Source organism: Penicillium citrinum (assembly GCF_028827155.1).
Source record: "Penicillium citrinum strain IBT 23319 chromosome Unknown utg000006l:1.0-3011923.0:1.0-3012962.0, whole genome shotgun sequence".
NCBI lineage: Eukaryota > Fungi > Ascomycota > Eurotiomycetes > Eurotiales > Aspergillaceae > Penicillium > Penicillium citrinum.
The window spans coordinates 763,156-780,472 of record NW_026622691.1 but is presented as its reverse complement, the minus strand read 5'-3'; the positions used below and the strand labels follow the sequence as shown (position 1 = coordinate 780,472).

Sequence of the window (17,317 nt, the reverse complement as noted above, 5' to 3'; positions counted from 1 at the left end):
CCTAGTCTCTGGGTTCCCCTCTACTGTATACGGACATACAGTACAACTCAGTGCCACTGGCCCCCGATTTCAAACTAGGCTCCATTATTTGATCCGCGGCGTGACACAAACCGCGACACCGGCCCACCAGTCTGGTTCACCCTGGTCAACTCGGCGCTAAACGTCCTGGATCGAGAGGCTACATGCAACTCAAGTCACGAGGGTAACGCCACAGCGATGGGTTCGCTCTGGCCCTGATCCTCGCCTTTGCCCTGGTCCTGCTGGTCTACCTTGTCCCTCCTGCATCAGAATGCACATGCAACCCACTCGAGCTCGTCGTTTGTTCCGGGACCTGCGGGAAATGGCCTCGAAAGGTGATTCCTGCAACGCTCTGCTGCATCTCTGGTTCGAGGTCTAAACGCTCGAGCCTAGTACCCTCTCGCTGCAGTATTCCAGCTTTCTTTCAACGGTCTTTAGGTCATTATGCATGTATATTTCTGTCCGCGTCACGATACTAGCATACTCTCGTTGTCGAGTTGTCAGATCTTTGAACTTACCTTTCACTGGCGTCGTGATCTACTTTTTTGACAAGTAAACGTTGCACAGCACCCCTGTTTACAAAGTTTAAACAACGGAGTCGGTCAGGTTCCGGTTTATGATCATTCACAACCTGGATAAAATTGAATGCGCCACGCCCAATTTCATGCTTTACAGTGCCAGATGTACTGAAGGTCTTCATATCCTTCTCATCAAGATGGGGAGGAGTGGTTCCCGGTCAAACGGAACGTTGAAACAAAAGCAAAGGTATACATACACAAAGTACTCCGGAAAGAGTACTGGTACACAACCCCTCTACCCCTCTTGTTGATCATCAAGGCGATCCGCTCGTCTTGCTACCCAAAGCACATCCGATAGACCATTAGACTCTGTCTGACTAGGCCGATGCACCACTCAGAACCCACCGGGGACCTGGTGTGGAGAGACTGTCCATTGTCCTCCCCGGAGAAATTGGAGAATCCCATCTTAAGAAGACCCCCCCCCCCCAATTGGGGCCAGAGGAGATCCAAAAGATCCACGTCAATCCGATGGAGCAGACAACGTGGCTATGGGGCTCCATGTCCTCTCGAAACCCAGACTTGCGAAGTTTAACCAGCGCACGTCCTAAACGCATTGCACAACTCGTGCTTCTCAGTAATATTGATCGGTAAAAATGGACTGGAAATGCCATGATCGACTTGAATGATGATCGCCGTCAGTCCTATTCAAGCTTCACGTGCAGTAGACTGCCTATCAGCGTTGCAAATCATATCCAACTCGTACCCTTCTTCAATGAACAAGTTGGGAAGCAGTTCGTCAACAATCAACCATATCCACGCGAAACCAGGGTTCAACGAGGAGTTGACTCCACTACGCACATGGTCACCCGAGATGACAGAACTTCAAACTCGCCTGGTCGAGCATAGCCAAGCCTCCAAAAACAGTAGTTCTTCGCTGTAACCAGTAGTTCACCCCTCCACCTGCCCTCCACTATTGCTATCACATCATACGGGTCCTCACTGGTCGATGCTATGGGATATCCTTGCGGATCTCACTCTCATGGCGTGCATGGATTTCCCACCCCCACTCCCCCGTAGGTCGGATTTCTTTCGTTACACTGATCTCCGTCAACTCCGTCACCCGAGGAGGATCTGCACTTGACGTCCCCCTGGATTGATCTGCAACGCGCCCGCTCGGATCCCCTGGGCCCATCCGACTATTGATTGGATCTGGCGTGAACCGTTGCGGCGGATCCCAGTATCTCAAATATCGGAGGGCTCATGCTCTCTGGTCGGCTAAAGGCAAATCCCAAAAAGCACGGAGCAGGAATTGAACACCCAGGGGGGGCCAACGCGAAAAAGAAGGAGAAAAGAAGCAACAGGAGGCCTAATACGATCGCCAGAAAATTCCCCGACTCTTCCGCGGCGTTATGATCGACGAGCAGGTGGTGACGACAGATAAATTACATACGGAGTACTGTACGCGCTTTCTTTTTTCCATCTGCACTATGTACATACATATACTGTATCGCGGGTTGTCGGTGGAGAATGGCGGCTTGGTATGAGAAGGGATTCTCAAATTCAACCATGTCGCAGCATTGACATCAATTCATGCTGAGAACTGAAGCGCCACGATGGCGTGGCCTGGCCGTATGGATCTCACCCATCTTTACTCCGTACAATGGAGTACATATGTACTCTGTACCTGGTGCCTGGTTCACCCCTGGATCTCATCGCATGTGAGCACGTCTGACCCATCTGGTCCGTCTGTTCCGTCTGGCCCGCCTGACTGGTCATTTTTAGGCTCCCTTTCTGCATGGGGCTCGGAGTATTTCGGTGACAATAGTGCGCCGTGGCGGAGATCCCAAATCGGTACCTTTAAACACGCTTCAAATGTGACTGATCTACGAAGTACGACCATCCCCCTCCTCATCTTCCAATACCAACACCCCTTCATGTGGCTCAGCTGAGTATATGTGGCGGTGCGTGACGTTCTGCGCAGACATCTTCTCGTATCCACTTTTCCTACGAAATACACTGCGAGGGACTTGTCCGGGTCTCAGCTCAACTTGTCCTAGCCAATTATTTGTCAATCCGGTGGGTCAGAATGGTCGCGAGAGGCTCTACCTGGGGTTGCGACCCGGTGATCGGTGATACTGTGATCTGAGTAGCAAATACAGTATCCTCCATGAAGCTCGGGAGCTGTCTGCAGGGATTACTGTAGTACTGTACATCACTTCGGCAATGCGGTTCAAGTAAGCTGGTCCCGATTCTGCGGTCCAGATCGGAATTCTCGCAAAAGCAAAGCAACATCTAACAGAAACTCTGTTCATGTATGTGATGAAGGTGCATCCCGCCACTCTCACCATCACGCATGTCTTCAGAACGGGTTGGCGTGCTAATGCCGTAAGAGCATATATCCTTTAGAAAAAAAGAGTCACGACACACTTTTTTTTTGCAGGGCAAAGGCGCAGATATCTTGCATGTACGGAGTAGGAAATGGCGCATCACACTTCTACGCCCTGTTTTCTCATTTCCTTGGTTTACCCCGATTGTGATGTTCAGGAGAATGCGTTGGTGTATTGGAGGAAGCATTGCCCGACCCGTGCGCGCAGATGCAACCCGACCTCCTTTCATCTTCTTCTCCAATTCCCCCTTGCATGTATTCTCACCGAGAGAGCTCTGCAACTCGACGGTTCAGGAAGCTTTGGCCTACGATATACTTTTCCCCGTTTCTTTCCCTCCTATGGGAAAGCTTCCTTTTTGTATCCCCAATGCTACGCATACCCTTCCGGCCGAATCTCTCGTAAATCATAAATCATATCATACATACAACATACAGTTTCCGACGCACGAATCACGTTCGCGGAAAACATCTTCGTTGCCGGGTGATTAATTTCCCTCGTGAATGTCTCCGTGTACGGTCTGCAAAAGGACGCTGCAGTATCGGGGTTGAATTGTATTTTACTCTACGGAACCATGTATGTAAGTACAAACATAAATACTGTTCTGCTATGTTTTACGCAATGTGCTTCCCATCGCTGGTACATGGTGACTTTTCACGTTCTATCGCCATCTAGACTAGTCTGGATCTCAGCTCGATGGTTCAAGAAAGGATAGAATCTTTAGATTCCCGTCGGTGTCACCAGTGGCCAAACTTGCATGAACTGTGGTTCGCAGCTTGTGAACAGGGTGTTCCCGTGTTTCTGCGGCTAGAAAGTTGTAGCTGCAGTAGTTGCTTGCAGGAGAGCCGACCCGTAAGCTCACTACAGTATACAAACATCCCGAAACAAAGCTCAAATCAACCTTGGTCGTGAAGCCAGGCCCCATCCTGGCGCTTACTGCAAGGATGTCATTAGATAGTCCAGCTGTGTTAATCCCCTTCCAAGGTTGAAGTCATTCAAAAAGCAAATATAAAAACCGCCACACGATCCCCATGGTGATGGCTCCGGATCCAGAATGAAAACTGAGTGCAAGGCAAAAATAGTTAAGAAGCCACAGACAAGAATCCGAGCCTTACGGGAATTGCCCTGCATCTTTAGCCTCGTTCATGAGATGTGTCTGGAATCATCATTTCTGTTTGTACAGCGACTATGCATGAAGTTACATCGAAACATCGACCTGAAACAAGGTCTCTGTAATTACAAAGTAGTCATTACTCTATATTCTTCCTAACTAGTGCTCGATCGGTCGTCGATCAGATATTCAACAGCCGGCAGTTCAATCATGAGTACCCATACCATAATGATGTCCGAGCAACATCGTGCAACCCCAACACCATCATATGGAATTGAAATCCCAGATCCCAGATGATCTCACTAGAACACTTGCTCATTCATTGTGTCGTTGTTGCTATTGTTTCTGGCAGCAATTAACGGCGATCCTTGCATTACGTAGGAGTGGAAATTACAAAGGTACTAACTACAGTATTGTAACATTAGTTTGAAAATACCTTTCTTTCTGCTATTCCTTCTACAAAGTACGTCTCTTTCTACTACCTCCGAGCCCTTCGAAATGATAGTAGAAACGAGAGGCGGTAGATTGAAGCGGTCAATAGGTTGTTTCAAACTTATATTACACCACTGTAGTTTACCACCGGGAAGTAAGGCAGGGCAAAAGTACAGTACAGCCCGTGGATTGCAAAATGAAGCACCAATAAGCTCCATTCCCGAGAGTCTAGAGAGAGAGAATTGCGAAAAAGCCGCGAATTGTACAACCTATGTGCACGTTTATCTGACTTCCCTCGCAACCCTGTTGATGCTGTATAACCGCGTAGCCAAAGTTTAACATCCACATCTGATCCCTTCGTGTGAAGCGTTCAAGTCGAACCCCAAGAAATAAGTTACAAGGTAATTTGGTATGGACGTGCAGCGGTTTATGTATATACAAGACACCGATGAATGGAATTTCAAATAATCATCATGGCTGGAATTGATTGCCACTATCAAAACAAACACAAGGGTGAGTTAGAGGTGACTGCAAGACCAAGACAGTCAATTTCTCTACTCGCACTGATCTATTGCAAAGCATTGCTAATCTCAACCTGAACCTTCCCATCAACAACCGAATGAACCTTCAAACTCCTCAAATCCTCCACAATCCAATCAGCCCCAGCAGCCCGCAACTTATCCAACGAATGCGTAGTCGCCAACGCAAGAACCTTATACCCCGCAGCTTTACCAGCCTTAATTCCCGAGGGTGCATCTTCAAGCACAAGAACAGACTTGGAATCTTCAAGGCCAATCATCTTCGCGCCGAGTAAATAGCAACGAGGATCCGGTTTGCCGAGCGGCACGTCTTCCGCAACAACTAGATTCTCTGGGTGTGTGAGGCCGAGAACTTCAAGCCAGCCGCTAATTAAGGCGCGAGTGCCCGAGGTAACAACGCCCCATTTTGCGCCGGATGTTTCGAGGGCGCGTAGGATGTCACGACCTCCTGGGATTTCCTTTGCGTCTGAGCCGTATTCTTTAGGGATTTGGCCTTCGATGTAGTTCACGTCTGAAGAGATCGAAGGTTAGAAGATAAATTCTGATATGAATGATTGTGTGATTGTGTGTATATATATAGCTCGGGGGAATTTGCAACGTACAGTCCCAATTGGCCTTGCCCTGGTCGTAAAGAGCTAGAGTATCGATGCTTCGTCGGCCGTGGGAATCAGCCAGGATAGTTTCGGGGTCAACGCCTAGCTCTTTGCCAATTCTAAAAAGAAACTGAATTAGAAAAGATCTTGTATTCGTATGGGCGTTATCTTCACTTACTTGTGCCAGTGCTTGATAATGGCTGATTTGGAGACATAAAATTAGCCCTGCGTATCAACGTGCCACGGACCAGACTCTCAGACACCCCGGGGCATACACACCATCTGTAGAGTCCACAATTGTCCCATCAAAATCCGAAAGTATACCATCGAAACTAACTGTTTGCGCAGGTGCAGAAAAGGACTCAATTGCGGAGGGAGACATGGCGGGGTGGTGATGCGGGGAATATATTCAACGATGGTAGATGATAAGACAAGCAGTCTATGGCGTAGAGAATCAATGAAAGTCGTGAATGCGTGTCTACAACAGGATGCAAGAATTTCAAGTCTATAAATTAGAAAAGAGAAAGAATGGGAGAAAGAAGAAGTAAGAAAAGTTGAGGAAAGTCACGAATCGGGCGGCTCATCTTCCAAATTAGGAAAGTCCCCGCTCCCACCTTCGGCGATCGGCCAAACTGATTTTCCGCTTATCGAAATCTTGGCGCTCAACTTTTTCGAACTTCCCGAGAGTCTACCAGAACGACGAGTCGCTAGTTGTTCCTTTCATCTCTGTCCGTTTCCACATATACAGGCAAGATGGTTAAGTTGGGTATGTTATTAAACCTGACCCCACAATAGACTCTTTTTTTTCCCTTTCTCGTGACAATTCTAACATGAAATAGGCAAAAACTCCAAGCGGGTTCCCGTCCGCCTGCGTCACAAAATTGAAAAGGCCTCTGTTGCTAAGCAAAAGAAGCAGAGAAAGCTTGCTAAGAAGGTGTGTAATGAGATTGACTATATAATAGTCTATCCTGGTCCCCCTGCACTATTCTGTGCCAATCACCTAAACTTACACTTTTTTTTATAGAACCCCGAATGGCGGTCTAAAATCAAGAAGGACCCCGGTATTCCTAGCCTTTTCCCCTTCAAGGATAAGCTCTTGCACGACATTGAAGAAAAGAAGCGTTTGAAGGCCGAGGAGCAACAGCGCGTCCGCGAGGAGGCTCGGGCTCGTAAGATCGAGGCCAAGAAGGCACAGGGTGGTGATCAATCGCAGGTGGATTTGGACCTGGACGATGATGACATGTTGGATGATGCCATGGACGCAGAGGGAGATGAGTCGAACCCCATGGCGGCTCTACTTGCATCTGCGCGTGCCCGCGCCACTGAATACGACGAGGACCACGAAAGCGAAGATGATGAGATGGACGAGGACGACGAGGAAGAGATGGATGAGGATGATGAGGAGGAGGGTGGCGTGACTTTCGATACTGCCCCCGATCTCGTTGATGCACAAAATCCTTCCAAGGAAAGCTCACGGCGCCAATTTGACAAAGTCTTCAAGTCGGTGACCGAGGCTGCTGATGTCGTGCTTTATGTGCTTGACGCCCGTGACCCTGAAGGTACTCGATCCAAGGAGGTAGAGCGCGAGATCATGGCTGCGGATGGTGGATCCAAGCGTCTCATTCTGATTCTTAACAAGATTGATCTTGTTCCTCCCCCTGTTCTCAAGGCCTGGCTTGTGCACCTGCGACGATACTTCCCCACCTTACCGCTCAAGGCTTCCAACGGCGGCGGCAATGCCCACAGCTTCGACCACAAGCAATTGACTGTGAAGGGTACCTCTGAGACGCTCTTCCGCGCTCTCAAGTCCTATGCCCACGGTAAGCAAATGAAGCGCTCCGTTTCCGTCGGTATCATCGGATACCCCAACGTCGGCAAGTCGTCCGTTATCAACGCCCTGACAGCCCGTCTTAACAAGGGCTCCAGCAACGCCTGCCCAACTGGTGCCGAAGCCGGTGTTACCACCAGCATGCGCTCCGTCAAATTGGACAACAAGTTGAAGCTGATCGATTCTCCCGGAATCGTCTTCCCCAGCACCAACGGAAAGACCGGCAAGAAATCCAAGGAGAATGAGCAGGCCCGTTTGATTCTGCTGAATGCCATTCCCCCCAAGCAAATTGAAGACCCCATCCCAGCCGTCAACCTCCTGATCAAACGTCTATCTGGCTCTGAGAATCTGATCCAGAAGATGCTTGAAGTTTACGGCATCAACTCGCTCTTCCCTACCAACGGTGACAAAACCACCGACTTCCTGATCCAGGTTGCTCGTAAGCGCGGACGTCTTGGAAAGGGCGGTATCCCCAACATTGAGAGCGCCGCCATGACTGTCATTAATGACTGGAGAGATGGTCGTATCCAGGGCTGGGCCAATGCCCCAACTCTTCCCGTCATTGCTGCTGCCGATGCTGCCACCACCGCCCCTGGCTCTGGAGTTGATACGAGCCAGGTTGTTACGGAGTGGGCGAAGGAGTTCAAGATCGAGGGTCTTTGGGGTAACGGTGAGGGGGATGATGATGAGATGGCCGAGTAAAGCGTCACAGTACAATTATCTCTGCTTCTGTTACGAAAGTCATCGGTTCTTGTTTTGGATTTGGATACCAAAAAGTGGGCGTTTACATATGTTCTTAGTTCTCGAGACAGCGAGTTTAAATAAGCATACCTACTGATCATTTTACTCTGTTGCGATAGTAGAAAATAGTAGTAGGTAGTAACGGGTGGTATATTCAGCATGTGCTACTGATTATACGTTGCTACAATGGATTGTATTACTTCGATGAGGGCTAACATCGATGAGTGCAGGGGTTGCCATTGGACTTGTATAAATCTAATACTCGTATAATCCAAACATTTTCCATCATTCTAGTGTAATTGAAAGACATCACATATCTTCAGACATACAAGTAGTCAGCATGTCCATACTAACTATAGTTCGTTCACTAAGGTACCCTCTAGTTCGACTCATGAATTCGAGCCACCACACTAGTTATGCCGTGTATACGATATTACCCATTGGATATGATACTGAATTCCATAATAGAATAATCTATTGTATTTTCCGAGTCCAATCCCAGAAATTATCGACATTAACTCTAACAAGACCATGCGGTGGACAGTCCGTACATCTCGTCCCACCCACACCGCGTCGCGAATTTCGCGTTCTCCTCCCTTCTCAACCACACATCTCCCCAAGAATCCACCAAGGACCCCCATCAGCCGACCCAATCTTCAAATTAACATACCCGAAAATAAACAATCAATTGCAAACACTCCTCATAAAGCTCACACCCTCTCCTGACGGAGCTCCTTGGAGAAATCCAACATGCCACCGCGCAAATCGACCTCGTCCGTGACGCCCGCAGACCCAGATGAATCAATCCAGCTCTCGCCCTCAGCACAAACAGATAAACCCATCACGGCAACAGAGCAACAGATCAAAGCCCGAGCAGAAGCCGGCGTTAGCGTCGAGGTATGTCTCCCCAGGCACAAAACATGCTTGCATGGAGGCAAATCCAAATCACAAGATGAAATCAAGAACAGACGCAAAAAGGGAACATGAAACTAATATTCTATATGAATAGGACTATCTCCTGCCACGTTCATTAACGATAAGACTCGCAAAAGCCGTATTACCACCTAACACAACCATTCAAAAAGATGCCGTGTTAGCCATCCAGAAAGCAGCTACGGTATTTGTATCGTATCTGTCATCACAGTACGTCTACCCCAATAAGACCCTGCCCTCCCGGTTCTATATTACCAGGAGGGAAGAGAATGAAGATACTAATGAATGAAAAGCGCCAACGAATCAACCCTAAAACGAACCGTCGCACCAACAGACGTCTTCGCCGCACTAAGCGAACTCGAATTCGACTCTTTCCGCACCCGCCTCGAAGCAGAACTAGAAGCCTACACCGAGATCAAAGCCGGAAAGCGCAAAGCGAAGAAACCCGATGCTGACGCCGAAACCGAGGCCGAGGCCGGGGCTGGCTCGGCTGGAAGGGACGAAGATGATGATGTTGAGATGGTGGATAATCCTGCAAAGAGGGTGAAGAGGGATTCTGAGGGGGGTGAAGGGCGTTGAGGGTGATGGTGTTGATGGGGATGAGACGCAGGAGGAGGAGATTGAGGATGAACAGGAGCAGGAGCAGGATGACGAGGACGAGGAAGATGAGGAGGAGGATGAGGAGGGGGCGAAGGAGGAGGATCCGGATAGAGTAGAGGATTTGGATGGGGAGAGGAGGCTTGTTGATCCTGATGCTGAGGAGTCGGAGGATGATGATGGGCCGGGGAGTCAGTTGCGGGATGATATGGGATTGGGATAAATGGTTAACTTGGGGACTCGGTTGGGTGGTTGAGTTTGCTGTATTATATATAATAAAGTCTTCTTTGTGTTGCAAATTGGTATGCAATGGATGTGCGAGTACTATATTATACTGTACCTGAGTAGTGCTTGTAGCTGCTGTCGAAGTTAACCTTGAATATCCCGACTCTGATAGAAAGAACTAGAGTAAAGGCCAGCACAGTGCATAGATTTGCGAAATACTACACCCGTATAAGTCAAGAATACTGCTCAACTATGATTGAAAAACGCATTGGAATACAAGTTAATGCCATCAAGCAAATCCGATTATCGTCACTTGGACGAATACGCGAGGGCAGGTGTATACCAAGCCCTGTATATTAACTCCTGAAAGTAATCAATCATGGCAACAAGGCCAACAAACCAACACCAAAGGCAACGCCAACGCCAGCCATGCAACGAACCGTAGTCTATCATTGGTATCTTTCAGATGCATCGAGGAGAACAGTGCAAAAGGTGAAGAAACCAGAAGTAAACAAATTCCACTGACTGAAAGGATCAAGAAAAGTATCCATGAGGACCAGCATGGGGAATTATAAATGCAGAAGAAAGAAAAATGAAAAGACGAAAAAAAAACAAGCGCCATCTTGAATCATGCTCCAGCTTCCAACTTGGATCATAGAAAGTGAAAGGCCATGAAATGCTGACACAGAAATTGAGTGTAAAGAGGATGAAAAGGTTATGCAAACTCAGCCTATTGAGAGACAACTTCAGGAATAGACACGTTCTGGGTGCCTGCCTTTTTGACAAGACCCGGGAACATAGTAGCACCCTTAGCAGGAAGACCATTACCACGTCCAGCACCCAATGGATTCTTCTTTCCGGTCTCTGGGGGCGGCGGCTGCCTTGGAAACCTTGCTGAAGGTTGTGATAGAAGCGTTCTTGGCTGGGGCGGAGGGTTTTGGACCACGTTTCTTGGGTGCTGTAGCAGTAGCAGCAGGCTTCTTGCGACCCTTGGCTGGGGCGGCCTTTGAATTGCTGGCTTTAAGTACATCGTTGAGATTAGGACCACGACTGGCTGGGTTCGCCAATGAACCATTGGCAGTCTTGCTAGCTTTGGCAGCAGGCTGTTGCGACTGCTCGTCTTGGCTGGAAGAAGGTGTCATCAGACCAGTATCGCTGCGAGGACGCTTCTTTGGTGTACTGATGACAACTGAGACGTTGCTGGCCTTCTTCTCCCGTTCAAAGTCAGAGGCGGAGGACTCTTCATCAGACGCAGATGAGCCGAATACCGGCTCAGGGAACTCCTCATTCTCATCTTGAGCCTCAGTGTAAGGCTTCAAATGGACCAGGTCAGCAACTTGGTCGGTGGAACCTTGAACAATCAAGTCGAAGCAGTTTTCAAACTCCTTCCCGGGAGGGGGCTCGTTGTTGATGAACATGGTCACACCATCTTTGCGACTCCGGATGACAGTGCATAGATTCTTGACAAGACGACGAACACCAGGAATCTTCAGACTTGTCCCAGCAACAACGAGCACACGAGGGCGAGATCTGACGTCTGCATTCATGACCGAAGTAATGGCCTCCTCGTCAGGATTGTGTTCGTTGTACAGCACCATTCGCGGTCGCATGCGCCCAATGCCGTGGCTTCGTTGACCAGTGGCCTGACGGGCAGTATCCCTGTCGCAACACGCCTCACAGTCGGGCGGATCCGCCTCGCAAAATTGATCAGGTTTCAAGTCGTCGAGATGGCGACATTTTTGGCAGACCATTTTTTCGATACTGCCATGAAGTTGAATGGTGATGGGCCAGCGACCTTTCACACTGAGCGGGATTTCGGATTTCAATGGTTGCATGGAGGTCTCCAAACCATCAATGTTTTGAGTATACAGACGTTTGAGTTGGTTTCTTTTCCCAAGACTGGCCAACATCTCGTGGAATTTAGTAGGCTTGCAATGTTTGATTTCCTCTGACAGCGACCGAACCAATTCATGGAAGGGGGCGGTCAAAGCGTCATCTTGATAGACGGCGGCGTCAAAAAGAAGCTTCCCAGAAGTCTTTAAATTATGTTTTTGTTGTAAAGACTTGAACAGACCACTCTCGGAGCGAAAGTCTGGAACTATATAGATAGAAACAAAGATTAGATCTGATCTTGAAGGGGTTTGGGGTTGGTAGTTCCCAAAATGGAAAGGCAGCAGATTGAGAAAAACTTACTACCCGCGGAGGTGGAGATGCCTGCACCAGCGATGACGACGATGTCCTTTTGGTAGCGAAGAGTCTGCACAAGCAATCGGACTTGATCTTGTTGATCTAATGAAGACTTGGACAAACAAAGGTGTTGTGTCATGCGCTCCTTAGGTAGAGGGTTGCGACGGCGTTTCTTCTTCGCGGGCGGGCAGTCTTGGCGCGTCGAGGGTAAATCCTCCGCATCTTGGGAGGACGACGGAGTGAGATACCGCGACACCGGTTCCGGCGAAGACAAACGCGATGATGGTACAGAACTTAAATCAGAGACGTCCGAGACGTCACAGAGATCTGAATACATGGCGGAGAAGGTGGTGTGGTGTGGTGAGATGGGGGAGTAGAAATAGTCACGTCTTCGGTAGGAAGACGGGGTGAGGTTAGACCACCCAGGGGGCGTTTCAGCAGGTCAGAAACTCAGCTGGCGCTGGCGGTAATAAAAGGGGATTTATCGCTTCGTCAGAGAATACAGACGAATCATACAATCATTGACAATGATCAATGATTGAATATGTAAAATAAAACAAAGGAAGAAAGAGGGGGATGAGGAGGAGAAAGAATTGTAGCCGGGGAGGGATGGAAAGGTGGAAGAGATGGACGTGGGAGATCCGATGAGGTCAGCCGAAGGGGGATGTGGCCGAAGGGTCTTTCATATATGTTGTGTATTTGTGGGAAAAAAAAGACCTTCTCGGAAATTGAAAATAAGTTTGAAGCTTGTTATGACCCACAGGAAGCAAAACGGGAGATGAAGAATGTGGTTGTCGCGGAAGAAAGGGAAAAAAAATCAGAGAAGGAGAACAGAAGAAAAAGACGGGTGGTATGTGGCAGAGAAAAGAGGGCGGACGTGCCAACTCGATGATGCGAAGTAACGTTGGAATCTGGTGGATGGTTGAGTGTAGTTGATTATTTACAATTAGAGTATATTATCTGGTGTAATCATTGAATACATGAATAGCTAGCTCACTAATGAACCATCTTGATTATAACGACCAGTATACATGTATACTGTTCTATGGCATATGCTGTCTTGTTGCTGTGTTGTGTTGAGTTCTTTTTTCGCTCTGACAGTTTGATGCTGCAAGTTGCCTCTGATTGGTCAAGTTGAATGTGGGGTATTGTCCACTCATGTGATTGGTTGAAAGTGGTTGGCAGGACTACGCGTCACGTGCACACCTTCTTTGCTTAGTCATTCATCAAAGAAATCAAACGGTGTGCACAAAATAACAGGCTGGAGACGAATTCGAGGATGAAAGAATAAAAAAAAGTGATGTAATTATCTTAAGATTTCATTACAGTAATATTGCACTCACCTACTAATACTAACCACCACCATCTGACTTTTCTTGGTATTAGATTACTCTAACTGTAGAACTCCCCGCCAAAGCGGAGAGTCACTCGGCGGATCCTCCGATCTCCCATATCAACACCGCCGTTGTTCCCCCGTTTGCTCCCCCATCGCTCTTCCGTCGATCGGCCAAAGCATTCAAGAGCCATGCGGGGCTGATTCCCAACGCATGTCATAATCTTTTCTCACTTCCCGCCTCCACAGTATGCCATTGATCATGGAGGGGGGTATCAATGTCGATGATCTCTTTGGCGAGTCCAACTCTCTCGGTCTGGGCTTGCCGCCTCCGGTGCCCACTAAGGGTCTCGCCCAATGCCTGGATGAGATGCGCCTTCTAGGCTGTCGCCAGTGAGTACATTCTTTCCTCCTACTGATATATATCCTAAAAGCAGTCATCATGTCTTCCATGCTTTTATTTCATCATGTCCACTAACAATTTCTAGGAAAATTACCTGGTCTCGCTTGGGTTGTGTCGCCTACATCACCCCAGATGCCACCCGAGTTAGTGTCCGTCATCTGCAATGTCGTCCGTCCGATGGCAAGTGGGTGTTGAGCGAGGAGTCTCCTTTGACTCCTGTGACTGAAGCTCATGGTGGTAACCAATTGGTTCATCTATCCTGCAATGAAACAGGATCCGAGCTAGCAGTTGTCGACTGTCTCGGCCGTGTCTCTATTTACTCCATCTCAATGGCTTTGAATAGTATCACTGGGCTTCGACAGGCATCCTTTGACTCAAGTGATGATAGCAATCAGATCGTTGGAATGATGTGGCTCAACACCACCCGCTCAGTAAGTAGAGCCCCCCTACGGTTAGCTATCCATTCGCCCCCGGTAGCCAATTGACACCTTTCAGGTCCATGCATTTCATCAAGCTACCAAAGTTAGTGGTCGATGGACGTATTCACCATTCCGTCGGCGTCCAATTGGCCCTTTCCACCCCGCCAACAAAGGTGCTCTCATTTGTGTGACCCGGGCGGGCCAGATTAGGCTCATTTACCAGAACCCGGACAGCAAGTGGGCAGAATTACCTGCTGAGCTAAAAAATACTGGCTACTCAGACAGATTGCTGACACACGCTTCCCTGGTTGCTACCCAAGGTAAATTGTCTCTACGTTATGAGGTCCATGGGCGTGCTAATAATCGGTCTCTTTCTAGCTGGAATCTTGGTTGCTACTTACTCAGTATGCCAAAAGCTTTGCTTATATCGGGTACAAATATCCTGGAATCCACAGCAATGGGATCCCTCACAGGCCAAACATCCAAATCAGTTCCCAATCCCTTCTTTCCGTATCCTGCAATGCAAGGTCGATATGCCTAGCCCGATACTGAACATCAACAGAGGCCCAGATGAACAAATAAACTCATCGTTGCCATTCCAAAATACCGTATATTGTTTGACGAAATTGGAGATCATGCCTGGTCAGGTTGATGGCCAACAGGGCTCCACTTCCAGTCCTTGGATATTGGCCGTCTACTCTAAACCACTCCACGCCACTCCTGAATACCCAGATCAAGAAGGACCACCAAGTGTGATTGTTCGATGGCACCTTGAGACTGCCCCGCAAGAAATCCATCCCAAATTTGACGAGGTTGCGTCAAAGAAGAGCAATGCTCAAGCGAAGGTAGGCAGACATTATCAATCCACATATTTGGATGCCAGTTAACACACAGACCAGTCGAAGATGGAACTGCGTCGATTAGATGACATCCACTGTCATAGATATGTTATATCTGTAGATATGGTGGAGCACGGTACCGCTCTAGCAATCACACACGATGATAGCTCAGTCTCGTTCTACGACCCGAGAGGAATGACTTTATTTAATGGAATGGATGATGGAAGTACCGTGACCTGTTTGACCCAGGCTGGCTATCAGTACCCGATGGAGACACCAGGTAGGGCTTTCATTATGGCACATGCATTCTACTAGCGCTTTTACTAATTTGCCGTCCTTAACAGGTATTGCCATAAGCTTTTCACCTAATTCATGTGCTGCGGTCACCCTGGATTCCGATGGACAAACGCATTTAAGATTAATGGAGCACTCATTTGGGTCGACTGGGGATCTGTATGATGAAAGTATGTTCTTTGTCCTTTTCACTGGATCTTGATATACCCAGAACTAATCGTAAAAATAGGTAAATTCTCTTCAGCTATTGCTGCTCTTACGCTTGCTTTCAGCCGAGGCTGTGGAGCCGAGGTCAATACCGATGATATTCTCATGGTTGCCCTTAGGCAATTGTCAGCTGGTCAGTTCCTCCCATCTCTCCCCGGATTGTCATTGCTTCTGTAGCTCATCACTGACAAGAAACAGAGGCTCAAGCAACACTCATCACTGAAGTGTTTCGTGCATTGCCAGTCAATTGCAACTTCACAGTTGACCAAGAAAAATTGATGACCCATCCCTATATACCCAAATGTCTGAGCTTACAGTCTTCCTTGGGATACCGCGGGAAATCAAAGCGACGCACACTTGCATCCTCCGTACCTTGGGCAATTGTTCAGCTCCGCCATGCCTCGGTGCTCTTCGCCTTCTTTTTCCAACATACAAAGGGGTCACCCAACGAGGCTCATGATCCTGGTAAGTACTATACAGACATGCTATTGACGATGTTCACTAATGATGTTGCAGAAATTCTCCGCATGATCCTAGGCAACGCAAGATGGACGCTGGATTTCTCACATTTCGTCCTTAGCGAAGCATTCGACCTAGCCGATGAATTCGAAAGCGTCTTCAACGACCAAGAAGCATTTACCCAGAAACGTAACTTACCCTCTCCCTGTGCGGCTCTCTTTCTCATGCAATCAATCAACTAACAGACTCAGTAAAATCGACAACCTCAATCCCCCTCCTGACCCTCCTCTCAAGCATGTCTCGCGCCTTCCTCCGCTTCATCTGCCGTGGTCTCCGCGGCGTCCACGCCGGCTTCGCAAATACAAATCCAGCAACCCTATCCAGCGAATCTCGAATCTACTACACAGAAATCTGCAAACTACTCGAAACCTCGCCCGTCCGAATAGACGTCTACGAGAAATTCCTAGCAGGCGTTGACTCCGCCGTAAAACACGCCTACCAAGGCGCTGGTTTCGGCGACGCCGAAAGACCAGGTCCAGAAAAAGAACTTCTCGTCAATGCCCGAATCCCCCCCGGTACTCGTCGGTGCAGTAGCGACACTCCTCCGCCAAACGATTCCTTCTCTAAAAGCAGAAATCAATCGCAAAGATATCCTCTTGAATGATTATAGTTGGCTTGGTTTTGGAACAGATGCTAGGACTGCACTTTATCGGCGACAACGTGATGTTGATATTCTTAAAAAGGCTCCTTTAAGGCCTGCTTTGGCTGTTGGGAGTGATGGACGCGTGCTTCAGCCTCAGAAAAGGAGGCGTTGTGTGCGGTGTTGTGAGGTTTCGGGGGATACGGCTTTGCCTCGCTCTTTACCTTATTTTAAGATGCTTGTTAAGTTGAATCTTCTTAGGGCTTGTCCTTGTGGTGGGATGTGGATGTTGGAGGCGGGGACTGGGGGTGTAAGTCGAGGAGCAAGTGCTAGTTCTGGGACTGGTGTTGTGGGTGGAAATTCTTTGCAGAGTTCTTTGAGGACGCCTGCTCCTGTTGGTGTTTAGGGAAATGGATAGTTAGTTGGGTGTTGTGAGAATTAGCGGCTTAATCTTGTTTCTGTTAGACGGTACATGTATGGTAAAGAGTATATGCGAGGTGTGTATACATGGGCTGTAGTCCTTATTAATTTAATATACTATTTGAGGTATATAATAGACTTAGGCTGTTCGCATTGTGGCTGATGGACCTACGAGTTACTGCAGACACAGCGAGTGT

At 48.3% G+C, this 17,317-nt stretch overlaps 5 protein-coding genes across 5 annotated transcripts; 3 read left to right on the top strand and 2 right to left on the bottom strand.

Moving 5' to 3' along the window:
* Positions 1-5,031: 5,031 nt before the first annotated feature.
* N7469_006820 (HAD family hydrolase) lies at positions 5,032-5,977 on the bottom strand (the record flags this gene model as incomplete). The annotated part of the gene is made up of 4 exons (XM_056645738.1): positions 5,032-5,513; positions 5,605-5,714; positions 5,774-5,795; positions 5,875-5,977. 4 exons carry the CDS (start codon positions 5,975-5,977, stop codon positions 5,032-5,034), a joined length of 717 nt encoding a protein of 238 aa, XP_056499179.1.
* Positions 5,978-6,348: 371 nt separating this feature from the next.
* Positions 6,349-8,125, top strand: N7469_006819 (GNL3/Grn1 family GTP-binding protein; the record flags this gene model as incomplete). Its single annotated transcript, XM_056645737.1, has 3 exons — positions 6,349-6,361; positions 6,435-6,529; positions 6,620-8,125. 3 exons carry the CDS (start codon positions 6,349-6,351, stop codon positions 8,123-8,125), a joined length of 1,614 nt encoding a protein of 537 aa, XP_056499178.1.
* A 789-nt stretch (positions 8,126-8,914) lies between these two features.
* cbfA (uncharacterized protein) lies at positions 8,915-9,917 on the top strand (the record flags this gene model as incomplete). Its single annotated transcript, XM_056645736.1, has 4 exons — positions 8,915-9,061; positions 9,174-9,307; positions 9,391-9,640; positions 9,669-9,917. The coding sequence occupies 4 exons, from the start codon at positions 8,915-8,917 to the stop codon at positions 9,915-9,917; spliced, it is 780 nt and encodes a 259-aa protein (XP_056499177.1).
* An 826-nt stretch (positions 9,918-10,743) lies between these two features.
* Positions 10,744-12,443, bottom strand: N7469_006817 (putative SIR2 family histone deacetylase (Hst4); the record flags this gene model as incomplete). The annotated part of the gene is made up of 2 exons (XM_056645735.1): positions 10,744-12,017; positions 12,113-12,443. 2 exons carry the CDS (start codon positions 12,441-12,443, stop codon positions 10,744-10,746), a joined length of 1,605 nt encoding a protein of 534 aa, XP_056499176.1.
* A 1,246-nt stretch (positions 12,444-13,689) lies between these two features.
* N7469_006816 (mediator of RNA polymerase II transcription subunit 16) lies at positions 13,690-17,106 on the top strand (the record flags this gene model as incomplete). Its single annotated transcript, XM_056645734.1, is given in 11 exon segments — positions 13,690-13,832; positions 13,928-14,273; positions 14,338-14,581; positions 14,640-15,106; positions 15,161-15,380; positions 15,445-15,564; positions 15,624-15,734; positions 15,800-16,066; positions 16,118-16,249; positions 16,312-16,641; positions 16,652-17,106. 11 exon segments carry the CDS (start codon positions 13,690-13,692, stop codon positions 17,104-17,106), a joined length of 2,835 nt encoding a protein of 944 aa, XP_056499175.1.
* Between the last annotated feature and the right edge of the window lie 211 nt (positions 17,107-17,317).